The 15774-nt window shown below is 28.0% G+C and overlaps 1 protein-coding gene across 1 annotated transcript; it reads left to right on the top strand.

Moving 5' to 3' along the window:
• Nucleotides 1-4723: 4723 nt before the first annotated feature.
• On the top strand, nt 4724-15292 carry LOC107442678 (apolipoprotein D). The gene is made up of 5 exons (XM_016056305.5): nt 4724-5030; nt 6861-6988; nt 11061-11146; nt 12681-12776; nt 15122-15292. The coding sequence occupies exons 1-5, from the start codon at nt 4914-4916 to the stop codon at nt 15244-15246; spliced, it is 552 nt and encodes a 183-aa protein (XP_015911791.3). The 5' UTR covers nt 4724-4913; the 3' UTR covers nt 15247-15292.
• Nucleotides 15293-15774: the final 482 nt, after the last annotated feature.

Below are 15774 nucleotides of genomic sequence, written 5' to 3'. Positions count from 1 at the left end.
CTTCGAGAGGAGTTTTTTTTTTTTTATGGAACTAAGCGCATTTGTGTTACACGGAGAAAAAAGCCTAGAAAGCAACCAACATTAAGCCTGATGGCAAGGGAATTCAATTCCATGATCTGTCTACCAATGAGGATGTTTTACGCCAGTGCAAATCGGGAGAAAAATTCGTATTGACCAGCCATCGCTGGTATTTGAACCAGGGTCATCACATTGGGAGAAGAGCGCTCTATTCCCTGAGCCACCACGATTCAACTCATTTTGTTTGTATAAAATACAAAACGTTCTTCTTTGTGTACCTATTTTTAATTTTTTATGCAATATCTGAAATTAAGCCATTGAATTGAAGAGCATTCCACACCAAGTTTTTGATACTTATTGTAGCATTTCATTGTCTTGTTAAGCATTTTGAATTTAGAATTCTAATAGCCTATCGTAATTTGCAACTTAAACCATTTTAAGGCAGGGAATAGAATTTTTATAAAATGTGGCATTATTTTCATTGAAAAATGCTTAAATGCATTCATTAAGGCTCTAAAAAAGTTCATTGTCTGAAAAATAATATTTTATTTAAATAAATAAAATGGTATATGATGGACTATTGGCCAAATCAATGGACAAATCATTTAGGTTAACTCTAGTCTTTTATGATATTTATTATCTTTTTATTTTATTTACAGAAATTGCAACTTTTATCCATCATAAAATGAAATGATTAATATCAAATGGAACAATTATACTATTTCAAAAAGTCGAATTCGTTCATAACCGTTACAAGTTAAAAAAGAAAAAAGACTAGACTTAATAGTTTAAAAAATTCTCAATAGAAAGCCGTTGCTCTAACTGAGTTACTAACATTTTATACATGTCTTCAGAACTCTTGAAAATAGCAACAACAAAAATTCACAGTGTTAATAAAAAATATTTATTGAAATGGTGCGTTTACACGCCATTTCAATACATGTTTGAAAATATTTATTGATACTGAAATTACTAAAATAATTTAATACTGAGAATATTGATTATATACTGAAAAAGTGTTAAATCTAGCAAAGTTTCTCTCGTTTGATTACATTAAATATTTTACATCAGAAATTCAGTTTTCCAGTACAGTAAATCTATTTTCTAATGTAATGAACTTTATATGAACTAGTACAAAAGTTTTCACATTGTATGCTCCGTGAACTTTGTAACAATGAAACAGTGAAACAATTGGGAAAAAAAAATTTTGACATTTTTCTAATTTTCTATCAAAGATTAAAAGTTCTGGAATACTTTTTTATTACTATTTTATTTTTGTAAGAAAAACCTTCATCTCAATCAATATGACTCATACTTCAAACACATAAGGCGTGAGATCATATTTTGACTCCGAAAACAACAGATGGAAAAAAATTTCATTTTCCCTGATTATAGCAGAAAATAATGCCTTAAAAATAGAAACTTTTTTTTGAGAAACGGTCGATGCATTTAACTAAATTAAATTTTTTTTTGTGAAAAATACTTTAAATAAAGTTTAAAGAAAAGTAAAAATTCAAATATTTCTATTGGAATTTAAACTTTATTTTTAAATCGAAGCAATTTTGATTTGATACAAATTCTAAAAGCTTTATATGAAACATGTTATTTTTAAGAATTATTATACTGATTGATTACCCAATTGAACATTTAAGTTCAAATCATTACATATGGACTCGCCCATAGATGATGTCACGCTTAGGGGAAAGGGGATTTGTGACAGTTTGTATCATGGGGGAAAGTAGGGGTAACTATAGTGAGACATCGAACATCTAAAATAAAAATCAGTTCCATCAATCAAAAATATTTTCCTATTATTTTTTAAAAATATTTTTCATTTTAAGTATAATTTAAAATGATAAAAGTGCAGTTTTCTTCTGGTGATTTATATACTCTCGTTGATTTTGTATTGTACTAAAATAAATAAACTTTTAGGATTTAAATTAGTCTTAATTAAAAGTTTAAAATTAAAAGGAAACGTTCTCAGGAATTTTACTCAAAATACAACCGCTGAAGGAAAAGCAAGTAAAAGTACCAATAACAAGGAAAGTAGCAATGAGCCACAATAGCTCTGTGGTTAGGACACTCAACTTTCACTGTGATGGACCGGGTTCAATCTCCAATAATAACTTGAAACCCATCCAGCTTCAGATCGAAGGGTGCTGGCTTTTCAGAGAATTAAAGACGGTCTGTACACATAGACTGACCACATTGTCACAATCATGCCGTTGCTCAAAAAATTGTGGAGCCTTAGTCTTCATGATGTCTCCTACAAAGAGCTCTTGCAGGAATGCATTACTTTAATAGTAATAATAATAATAGTAATAATAATAATAGTAGTAATAACAATAATAGTAATAATAATAATAGTAATAATAATAATAGTAGTAATAACAATAATAGTAATAATAATAATAGTAATAATAATAATAGTAGTAATAACAATAATAGTAATAATGATAATAGTAATAAAATAATGCGAATTCCACTGAAAGCTCTAAAATATTGCTGTTTTCAATTGCTCTTTTATAACAATATCTTATTAATCTTGCACATTAATTATATGCAATGTTTTTTGTTGTAAGCCTTATTCTTATTTCATGCAAAAATAAGTACTCATATAATCATTATTTTTAAGCTCAAAAATGTCATTCAAACAAACAGATAAAATTTAAAAATAAGATCTGAAACATGATCTATAATGTATAGATCTCAAATTTTGCGTGGTATGTGACACAAAGGTGGAAATACGAGGGAAAGGAACATTTTGTGACAAAGAAGAGAAAGGGATCAAAAATATTGAAGAACGTGTGGCATCACTAATGAACAGTCCCTTCAAAGTGTTCTGTAATCACCACCATTAATATATATATTTTCAGAATCCCTGTCAAAAATGGAGTAAATAAAAGCATGCACATTTCCTTATTACATGTTTAAGCTAAAAAAAAAACAGAAACACTTTTGAATCACTTGTAGGAAAAAACTTGTAGGAAATCTTTTGAATCACTTGTAGGAAAAAACAGGGTAAAAATAATATAAGCACACAAAAACAATTTGCAGTAATTACTGCTAGGATATTTTTTAAAACTAACATTTTTAAAATCATTAAAACGGCATTTGGCACCAAGCTCATCAAACGAAGTTTCAGGGACAATATATAGTGAGACCCACATTATTACTGAGGATGACAGTATGACATAGAATCGTTCCTTAATATTGTTTTCCTATAGGAATTTAACAAACTTCTAGAATTTTCATATGCATAACCGCACCATACACAGAAATATCTTTTAACCTTTCTAAAATCAATCTCTAGGACATAAAGAATAAAAGTTAAGCTTAATATAATTAATGCTTTTGGCCATTAACACTAGATTGCCTAAGGAAGTCATTTTGACAGCTTTTAATACAAGAAAGACTGAAACTTAGTATATACCTATATTGCCCAAAAACAGTAAAAATGACTGGATTGTAAAAGAATAAATAATGCTTAAAGAAATTTGCTTAAAATAAATTTTTTATATTTTTTATATTACTTACAGTTGTATAACAAGTTATTGGTAAATATTAACAATAAAAAAATTATATGTTGTACAAAATTCTATGAAATTGCGTCATTATATACATCATTGTTTTTCTAATTGAAATAAACACTAGATTGCCTAGGGAAGTCATTTTGACTGCTTTTAATTTCAATTGGAAAAACAATGATGTATATAATGACACAATTTCTTAGAATTGTGTACAACATATACTTTTTTTATTGTTAATATTTACCAATAACTTGTTATATAACTGTTACACTGATTGCGTAACAATTATACTGAGTAGTTTTTACTAATTGGCCTGAAAATTCAAATTTTCAGTTAGTAGCCAGAGACCGTAGACTAATGACTTAATAGCCACTTTTTCATCAAAGCTAACTAGTCGGTAACCGGACCTTTCCCCTTCTAGCGGACTTTTTTTTCATACTTAGACTGAATTTTATTTTTAAAACAAAATTCTTGTAAGAAATAATCTACGGCTACAAAAATCCAATTCAACAATGAAAGTAATATAGATATAGGACGAAATTTAGTTAAACATACTGACTTTAAAGAACTCAATGTAAAAATATTTGGGTAGGCAAAATACATTTAATGTATGCATTACAACTATGAAATATGTGAATTGTTCCTTTCATCACAAATTAATGGATTCATCAATCAATCATGGATAAATGAATAGTGACTAATGAATTTTAATGAAAATTCTGTTTTTCAGAGTCTCATTCTACAATGATGTACTTTTATTACTAAAAGATTTTATAAAAAAACGATGGGAAAAAGTGACCCTTTTGTTTATATAAGTCGCCACTTTTTTTTCTGACTCTTCTCAAGGAAAGTCAACAAAACAAAAAAAACTAGTCATTATTTTAAGGCCTAATTAGTAAATGTTTTTGTCAGTTATTCTTTATTTAGAAACAAATGATTATAAGCAGCTGTTACTAAATAATTTTGTAATTAATACCATATTGTAAAACAAAATTATTGTAAGCAACTGTTACTAAATTTAGAAAATAAATTGATACACTGAGATGTAGGAAAAATTTGCTTTATCATTCCATTAAAACTTTTTTTTAAGTGACAGATGTCTAATAGTTAATCTCTATATATTTACGTTACGTAAACAGCTGGCTTATATAACAATCTAGAAAACATGACTTTTCAGAAAAATTCAATAGTTTTTTTTTCTGATATAACCCGTTCTACTCTTATCTTTAAACTTTTTTTTTTCGTAAACACTGAGTAACAATAACCTTAAAGATAACAATACCTTTTGTTGTATTGATAGTACTTTGTATTTAATAAACGCGCAGAATAACACTTCAGCAATTGCCTTTTCTTTTACTTACCAAAATGTTGAAACTCACTGCTGTGTTGGTAGCTGTGGTCATCAGCTGTGTGACAGCACAAAGAATCAGTCCTGGTGGATGTCCCGTAGTTGTAGTAAAGGATGGCTTCGACGCTAGCCAAGTTTGTATAAATGTTTCTCTTTAATGTTATATTCGCATTGTTCACTGTCAAAAAGAATTAAAAAGAATTCTCATCGTCATGCGACGTACGTTATAGACCGGCAATGAGTATCCTCATTTCTTCATAATTTTTTGTGTTTATGGATGCCATGATATATATATATATATATCAATATCATTCATTTATCATAATTAAGATACACGGATACGTAGAGAAATAAAGAAATAAATGTTCAATAGCTATGGTATAAGTTTTATCAAAAATACACGAATTCTAACGTAAAAGCTACACTCGTGTAATGCTAAACAACGTTAAAAAATCAACTAATTATTACAATTATTAAAAATCAATGCTTTTAAATTTCACCGACACATTAAGCAAACAAAGTTACTACGAAAATTTTCTATAGTTTCCATTAAAATGAGAAGTTTTTTTTAAAAAAAATTTTCAGTGATTTTCTATAACCTTTTTAACATGATTGAGGATCATATATAGTAAAATAAACATGCCCCTTCCTCACCTTTTTTCCCAGTTACCTTAATTTTAGTGATCAAGACAATGTGAAATTAATTGAATGGATAAAAAGGGGAAAATAGGTACCCAACGCTGTAATCAAAAGCAGGACTTCCAACAACTATGCTTTTGGCAAAACAATTTTAGAGAGGTAGGCAATTAAAGACTGAAGCTTTTTAAATTTTTGGTAATTTTGCCAGCATTTTAAAAGACTCAACACGAGAGATCTGAAACAAAGTGGTGTTACATATAAACTTTTGAATAATTTACATGCATTGATGTGGAAAATAATTCGAAATCAAAGTAATAAAATAAAGAATAATGCATTGAAGCATAAACTTAGCAAGCATTAGAAAAAAATTTCCCAAAAAGCTGGTTAGTTAAAAATATGTTTTTTTTTCTCAAAGTGTGTTCTACCTAGACACATCACTATATGATAGACATAGCATATGTGTCAGGCTATCATAACTACCCATAGTTTTAGAAAAGGGTCATAAAGCAGGTCAACCTCCTTCATATGCAACATAATAGAACATTTGAAAACTATGTTGCATGCATGTTTTCTCCTATTTATTTCCTGAATTGTCTCAAAGCTTCGAAAACATTTTTAAAAATCACGCAATCAAATTGTCTAGGCTTTACAAGCTTCCACGATTTAAATTATTTTTACAGGCTATAAATCTAAAAATTATCTTTAATTTAGAAATAGGTTTAGGGTAACGGTTATTAATGAACACGTATTTAAATTATTAAATAAACAAGTGCTTTATAAAAATAAATTATAAAACAAAAACAAATGATATCGTTGAAATAGTTTTTTAAATACATATTTTGAAAGGTATTTAAAAAAACTGGTTATGTTTCGACTGATGACTTAAAATAAACACTTTACAAAATTCATACTGTTCGAAATTTCAAAAACTTTCGCTTTGTATTTTTTTTTCCTCTTATTTATTTATTTATTTTTTGTTACCTGACTTAAAAAATTTTTTTATGTGATTTTTATTTTGTAGTTCTTACAAAACTTGACTAAAATACCTACTCTGCATATAAATAATTGATGTTTCTATTAATTATGATGCCTTTGTTAGCATAATTATAATTAATATAAAAATTGTTTTTGTTTAATTTAAATTTCGTTTAAAACGAGCGTCCTGCTTACAATAACTATATTTTGACCGATACAGTACCCATCATAATCACGTAACTGATTCAGTCAAAATTTAAAATAAAGTCTAAATAGCTATTTTAATCAAATAAATGCAATCTGTTCTGAATATAATTCAAATATTTTTTAATTATAACATTTCCTTTCAGTATGTTGGTGTTTGGTATGAGATCGAGAAAAACCCAGCAGTATTCGAAGCAGGATTAAAATGCAACCAAGCAAATTACACAGCAGAAAAAGATTATATCCGTGTGGTTAACACTGGAGTCAGCACACTGTAATTATCTTTCTTATTATTATTACTTTCGAACACTGCTATAGTGAACACTCTTCAGCCCTAGCAATAAGTCCACGATGGTTCAATGTATTCAAAATCTTTGAAAAAATATTCAGTAGTTTGAAAATAAATAGTACATAATTCACTTTTTGGATTAATAACAAACTAAACAAGTATTGTCTCCCTTTAACAGGGGTTTCCAACTCGCATGAGGCAGGGGGCCGCAATTAAAAACACCAGTCAAATGGCGGGCCGCAACTTTGTCAAAATTTTATATAGGACTCTTTAATGTTTGAAGGTACATTAAATATTAATGTCAGAATTTTCTCAAGTTGTACAAAACAAAAGTATTGAACTGACTGAAATTATTTTAAAATATTTCATTGCATATTAAAAAATTCTGGCCGCAAAATTTACAAATGCAATTAATTTCGCCAAAAATGAGTGGTTTCAAAAAGTTAAGTCGGAGAATTTCTTCGAGAAAATTTCTGAAACGCACATGCTAAATTAAATTCACAAAATACAAGAAAAGAAATAAAAAAAGAGCAACATACACGATTATTTTTATATTTGAATAAATAATTTCTCGGGTGCAAAACCTGAGAAATAAATTTCTTTGCACCGTTGGTATGTTAAATTTCACGTGAGGAAAAAATTAGGTTTTTTTAACGAAGGAAAAGCATTTTAAACCCATATAGAGTTTTTTACGAAAATTGTCCTCAAAAAATGACTAATAATATATTTTAGTTCGCCGGCCACAAAAAAAAAAGCTTCACGGGTCGCCAGTTGGTAACCACTGCTCTATAATAAAAATTTCTTACTTCAATTTTTTGTTGAAATCTTTAATCAAAACGTTAAATAATATTCAAAATATTTTCCATATAACGAAATGGTTGTCTTCCTATAACGAATTTTTTAGTTAATTATCTAACCAATTTCCGTCTTTTTTGGAATTTTTCAGATATTTAACTTTTTGATTTCCATCATTTTAAAGAAAGATGCAATTAAAAGTTGGGGTTTCTGCGTAATCAATTTTCTCTCCCATGCACCTCTTTTTGGAACCATTTGCATTATTCTTTCTAACGCAATTACTCATTTTAAAAACTCCTTTATATTGAGTATTACTTCATAATTAATTAGAAGTCATAATTATATCTTTTTAACTTATCACATAGATTGTAAAGTTTTATTATTTTTTTAAATAAATGTAAGGAAGAAATTTGAGTCCACTATAAATGAACAAACACAGCTGTCCACTGTAAGTGTATGAAACAACATTAATTCAATAGCAATTCGGACGGAACTACTGAAAACATCCACTACAACCAAGTGTTCACTATATCACGGATTCATTATAGATAGGTTTGATTGTATTATTATCATCAACGTTATTATTATTATTATGCTCGAAATTTATGAAAATTTAAAATTATTTAATTGCTCGAAAAAATCAAAATTAATATTTGAAAAAGGATTAAAATGGAAAGGAAGCAAATCAAATTATAAAGCAAAAGAGAATTATTATTCAAACACCATTAATTTTGAAAATAGATCATCATAAATACTATATTGAAACCTTGAAACTAATTACACGAATTTTACTTGTAATACACTCTATTTCAGTGTCTTGAAGTTTTAGTAGTTATGAAAGTTGAAAGTTACACTCATTGATTGTTTAATTATATATATATATATATATATATAAAAGTAATTTTTATTTAAGTAGAACAACCACTGCAAAATTTTAAATTTTTTTTTCTCAACTTTTTAGTGTTTTATCTCAGCAGCGTTTCAAACAATCAATTCAATCAAATTTTTTCTGATTTAAATTAAAAATATTTAATATGCTTATCAGTTATGCCGTTTTGTTGCATTCATAATTTATCTATTCCGATGTAAAATCGTTTAAAACGTAAAACTTTAGCCGGAGAGATATTTTTCATTTGGTAGCTAACGTTTTACAATTTTTATTTAAATCAAGCAACCAGTGCCGTCTTTTTGCTAGAAATTATTGCCTAAAAAAATTGTTAAAATCGTTAGAATCTACATGGCTAAAATTTTTAGCGAGCGATAAATCACAATAAAGTATCAAAATTGCTACAACCTTAATATGGTATCAAGTTTAACCACATTATCGTACAAATTTAACTATCTAAATCTTGACGCAATTTATACGGATTCAATTGATAATAATTTAAGATAGAATCAATATTATACGATAATTTGATTTACGGTACAGATTTATGAATCAGGGCACCAATATTGTGGTTCATCGCAGAATTTAATTTGCTAGATGTGTAGAAGGCTTTGGCCTTAAGTCATCTTACATTGAGAAAAAGTATGATCAAAACTATCAGAATATGGTAAAATTTACTGCGTTTCTGACTCGGTGAGAACACCAAAAAGCGCATTAATTTTCACCGAAACGTTTTGGTAATGATTTTGATAAAATTAACAATAAAATATGGTTATATATTATAAGTGATAAAATTTGGTAAATGCTGTAAAATTTGGTAATTTTATCGTGAAGCCTTAGAGCAGAGGTCGCCAAAGTGGTCTATATAGACCCCCAGGGGTCTATTTAACAAAAGCGGGGGTCGATCTGAGACAGGGGGGCGAATGGGGGTCGATCCGAATCCGAAGGGTCGATTGTGGGTCGAAAAAAAAAACAGTTCTCAATACGCAAATCACACATTCCTAATTAAGTATGTAAAATTTGCGAATTTTTTTTATAATTGACTCAATATCAGTTTCTTTATAAAACATAAATTAATAAACGTATATTTATTGGGGTTAAACAAGTATTTACGTACCACCGCGCAGTGGCACGAACTCAGCGCAGTTTATAAGTCCTATGCATATGTGCGCTTGTCCAAATGTCACGTGTGACGAGCATTGACGTTACAAATGCAAATACCATACGCAGTTTCAGCTATCTTTGCAAACTGTGTTGAATATTTGCAGTGTCATTATTAAAACTTTTATAGTTTTGGATAATTAGTTATTGTTTCGATAAAACCATTCGTTTGGTTTAGATATCAATTTTAATTATCAACACACAAAGAAGAAGGTAAGCATTAATAATATGGATTAGTACAGCCCGCGACAAAACTATAGCACACTTTGTATTTTTTTACGAAAATTACAAAATTGACTAATTTTGACGAAAATTAAAATTGACCAATTTTGAATCCAATATAGCGAACCTTGCAAAAAACACCAGGCACACCCATCTCATTGATCAAGAAGCAGTAAATCTCTAGTTACTTTACTTATTACAGCTACTTATGCATAATTACTTATTATTTAATAATAAGGTATTTAAATATCAATATTAATATATTTTTCATAAAACTATTGCTATACAATGTACTATAACTTTAATAAATGTACAAAATCATAAAATAAATGTACAAACACAGTATCTAATAGAGGTTTATTTTAATTAATAGAAAATTACTTTTGTGGGGGTCGATGGAGATTTCGAAAAATTATATAGGGGTCGATGATCAAAAAAGTTTGGCGACCCCTGCCTTAGAGCATAGCATAAAAGCTATTTATTTGGTTAAATTTACTTTTAAATTTTTTTTTGTTTACTGAATGCGTTGTAATAACACGAACTATAATTTCGAAGACAAGAAATTCTGGTAAACTTATTATGTGAACGGAAAAATTAAAAACAAAATGATTGGTAAAATTATCGTATAATTTGGTTTTTAATATCAGAAGTAAAGCTTTTTTTAATACTTGAAATATCATCACCACACAGAACGATAATTTTAACAGAATTTTTTCGATGTGCAACAGAAAATAAAGAAATGAGTTAGATTTGGTATAGAAAATTGGCAGAGGAGGAAAATGAGTTGAGAAATATTCTAATTATAGTCCAAAATATGCAAAATATTAAAATAATTTAACATGCATGAATGAAAAATATCGTGCAATCAAAACATTAAATTTGAAAACAAGTATTTTCTGGGGGAAGGATAATCAGAAATACATAGTCTCATTTTTTGTCTGTTTTTTCGACTCATATAAAAGAAATACATAGCAAATGTTTTCCTTGCTCTAGAACTGGAAAGAAAGTAACCATCTCAGGAAAGGCGACTGTCTCGAACAAAAATGTTCCAGCAAAACTGAAAGTAAAATTTGATTCAAGTAAGTACAAAAATTGCATTTAATTTTGTTTTTCATTTATAGGATTTTCATTCTAAAATTACAGTAAAATAACCATCAGATTATATGTAAAATTTACGGTTTGCGACAATCTTTTACTTTTACTGGTTTGAAACCGCATATAACTGGTACGATGGAGAAAAAAAACGTGAATACAAAACTATGCGGTTTTGTAACCAATTACAGCTAGGGTTATTTTAAAACCGTAAAAAATGAAATTTAAACTGGACATCGAAATCGGGTAACGTTAAGATTTTAGTTACGTTAAGTTATGTTTAATCAAGTGAAGCTTGGAAAGCGTGGTTATGTTACCTTCACGTCAGTCAAGTCTTGAAAATGGGCTCCTATTTTGATGCTCTTAAAACATGTCGACTGTCATTTCAATTTTGTATATTTTCAAAGCGTATGAAGTCTTCTATCAGATAATATAGTTATTGTATTTAATTTTGATTTACAATGTTAAAATTTTCATTCTGAAATTACAACAAAATAACCGGCAACAGTCTGTCCATCGGATTAAACGTAAAATTTACGATTTAGAACATTTCTTTATCTTACGGTTTTGAAATCGTTCACGACTGGTGTGATAAGAAATTCTTAAATACAAAATTATACAGTTATACAAAATTATACAGCATGGTTTTAAAACCGTAAAAATTAAATATAAACTGGACATCGAAGTTAGGTTAAGATTTTCGTAAAGTTGTGTGCAATCAAGTTCAACGTGGAAAATTGTTGATGATTTAAAAACAAGGGCTAAAATAAAGTTAAAGAAAATTCGCAAATAATTAAATTTCAAAATAAAAGGAATTGTAAAAAAAAAAATTTCGATGATCAAAATGCTCAACAAAAACAATTCCAGTACAAAGTCAATTTACTTCAGCTTCTGAAGAGTCTAGAGTCTGGTTGTTTTCAAGTTCTGAGACTGTTGTCTCTTCTGATTTATTCGAATTCTAAACTTGTAAATCCTTCTGACAGTTTTAGTTGACGAAGTTTTGATTTGTATTCAACTGAAATAATGATGACATTAGCATATACCTTATATCCAGTGAAAGTAGACAGAACAATGCAAGTCAAGTTGTGCACTGATTTCTCAAAACGCTTACAGTGTATATTTAAAATGTTATGCTAGTTAATGAGTTGACTCAAATAAAAATCACAATATTCTTCAAAGAAACAGTTTTAAGGAACCGGCAAATTGGTCTACCTTTGCAGAGCTAATCCACCTGTTTGTCATGGTGAAATCAGCATAAACATAAAATAAATTTTATACACGTTAATTGCAACATGCCACATTCATTGGTTAATTTGTATTAATCAACGAAAACATTTTAAAAATTACCTCATTTTCAAATATTTTTTATATTTCCATGATAAGTAATGTTATTACGCTTGATATGTCTTCAGGAAACTAAAGGCTTTGAAACCTAGGACGTTTTTGTTGGATTTTATGTATATAGACATATTTTTTAACGTAAAACAGTTGCTTATAATTTTTTTTTTTTTTTTTTTGAAGTGCCATTCACTGCAGACTATTGGGTGCTGGACACTGATTATGAAGAGTATTCCGTAGTCTATTCCTGCGTAACTACATTAAATCTGTTTAAAGCAGGTAAGATAAATCTCCTTTTTAATTTTTTTTACGTAATATAATGTATATATGTACTATACAAAAAAAATCTAAACTTTTAAAACTATTTAAAAAATTAAATTTGTTCTTATTTTCATCTGCTTTAATGTTCAAGACCATTTCCTTTTAAAAGAGCTCAATTTTCATCCGATTTCAGGAAGGTGTTTGTCAAAAAAAAAAGAAGAGGAAAAGACAAAGTTAAAGAAAGTTTATTTTAAAAAATAATCAGTCGAAATTAAACATTAACTGAAATTTCAATTGAAAAGCGGTAATTGTTTATTCCTTCGATAATACTTTATAATTTGTCTTTAATAATAATACTAATTACTAAAGTACTAATACTAATTATGACAAAAATAATTTAATAAATATTTTTATCCTTTTTATGATGACTTTTTTTCGTAAAAAGACATCAAAACTGAATAAGAGAGTCGGAAAAAAATTATTTTAAAATTTAGGAATTTTAACAAAAATTTAAAAATACTATTCGACAAAAACAACTTTATTTATGAACAAAAATACAAATCTAATAACTTATCAATATGAGGAGGTCCTATCCACGTGACAAAAAAAAAGAAGAAAAGAAGAAAGAAATATGAAATTATGTTTAGTCGAAGTGTTCATTGAATGAAGACTAACCATACGGTTTGTAATAAAGCGATGAAATTATAAAAGATTTCTTTATAATTATCGTTTTACTGTTTTAAAGACGTAAGAGGTAATTAAAATTGTTTTAAGAAAAGTTATTGTAGTCACTTCGCGTTTAATTGATCTATGAAGAGCTATTTACTCTCGCTATCTTGGATTTTAGGTTAAATTTTTAATTTGCGCTTTCTATAAAATTTTTTCGTATTCGTGAAAGTTTCGATGACATTTATTTCCGTGGCACAATACCTTAAGAAAAATATAGAAAATAAAAGGGTCGCATTATTAGATTAAAAGAAAAAATATTTTTTAAATTTTTAATTAATTTATTTTTTAATTTTTAATTCATTAATTTTCATTTCAATTAACTTATTTTTATTTTTAATTAATTTATCTTGCAATTTTTAATTTTTATTAATTTTTATTTTTTTTTTTAATTTTTAATTTTTCTTAATTTTTAATTTTTTTTAATTTTTAATTCTTTTAAATTTTATTTAATATTTTTTATAGCTTCTATGGATTTTCAATGCACACTTTAAGGAATTGAAATTCTGCGATCTGTTGTTTTGAGCATACAATTTAAAACTACACAAATTTCAGTTTTTAGATTTTTTTAATTTTTTTACTACAGTTTAAACTGATGAAAACTTATTTGGATGGTCAATGGTGCTAAAAAGTACTAACGTTAATCGTAAAAAACAAAGATGTTTATCAAATCCTAAGAACAGAGAACTTTATACTATTTAAATATATTTCAAAAACTGTGATTTTAGAATTGTATTGGTATAATTTTGTTAGAACAAATTCATAGAGAATCTAAAATTCTGCTCATTTTATATCTAAAATTCTGATTGGATTATGACCTTGTATTTTACTTATATCGAAAATAACGGCCGACTGTAGCAAATGTTCACCAACAGTTTGTTTGGTAAAATTAAATTCAGAGCATTGAGAGCATATTTAAAAATTTTCTCCTCCGTCTCCACCCCTTCGTTTCATTTAACATTTTTTGACAATTTTCACTGATAGTCATTTGAGTTTGATTGATAGGAGACACTTGTAAGATAAATTTATTTAGAAAGATTAACATTGGGGAACATTTTTTTTCCTTGCCTTGCAGGAGATTTTTTAACAGTTCTTGGATATTTTCAATTCGCCATTTTAAAATTTGAAATCGATCCCCCCCCAAGTTATGCTATTAGTTTTTAAATGATATATTTAAACTATTTTTTTGTCGAAAATCACAAGTTTAAGAATGTTTAATATAGCAGGGAGGACGCAAAAATATAGCGAAAAACTTCTGGAGGAATTACAGCACATCATCAGGATTGAAACTGCACAGGAACTTATGCTTGGTAATTTCGCACCACTAGGTGGCACTTCCTTATTATGAACTGCTTATTCATGCGCTTCTGAGCAGGTCATAATAGGGGAAGCGCCCCTAGCCACATACGATGACAATTGCAAATATTCTATGCAATTTTAATCTTGATGACGTAGTCAAGCTCTTCTAGAAGTTTATCGCAACATTTACTTAGCCATTGTTACATATAACTTTTAAGACTTAAAGTGTCATTTTTAAAAATTCTCTAGTTTTAGGAACAAAACTAATTTCAGATTTGAAATCCCCATATAATTCCGGAAAAATAATTCGGGTAATTTATTTATTTTTTTCTTTACAGAATACGTCTGGATTCTTGCCCGTGATGCAGCTTTACAAGAGGAGACAAAGAACAAAGTTTATAAAATTTTGGATAACAACAAAATCAGTCGTCAAAGCATAGTTGCAACTACTCAAGATTGTTGAATCATTTGCATGCTTTTTTTAAATAATAAAATAACATTTTCATGAATTTTATTCTGTTTTTTTTTTTTATTAAAAAGCTTGTCTATCCAACTTCAAGTCAAAGACGGCCTCTGCCCAATGCTTATCATACAACCACAATCACACCGTTGGTCTCGAAATTGTGCCTGCCCTGACTCACAGCGTGCTGATGCGGAAATACTTAACTTTACCTAATTTAATTGACATCGTGATAATTTATCTATCCCGAAGAAAAAAAAGCTTTATATTATAATTTGTTAATAAAGAATTTTTTAAGAGAAAATATGGTAAGCATAATTACCATAAAAAATAGAACCAGGTTTGAAAAAAAATAACATTTAAGGTTATTTTAATTTACAATGAAGATGCTTAAATAGTTTTTTTTTTAAATTCCCAGCCGCGTTAGCTCAGATAGGTCGCTAAGCCTAGATGGAATCAACGTTTAAAATAATTTTGCTGGTTTGTAAAAAAAAATGGAATTTTAGTTTTGAATAAAAGTAATTTGAATTT

This window comes from Parasteatoda tepidariorum, chromosome 2 (genome assembly GCF_982258835.1).
Source record: "Parasteatoda tepidariorum strain Cologne lab strain chromosome 2, Ptep-v5.0, whole genome shotgun sequence".
Classification (NCBI taxonomy): domain Eukaryota; kingdom Metazoa; phylum Arthropoda; class Arachnida; order Araneae; family Theridiidae; genus Parasteatoda; species Parasteatoda tepidariorum.
Note: the sequence above shows the minus strand (reverse complement) of the source record. Positions and strands in the feature narration are given on the sequence as shown.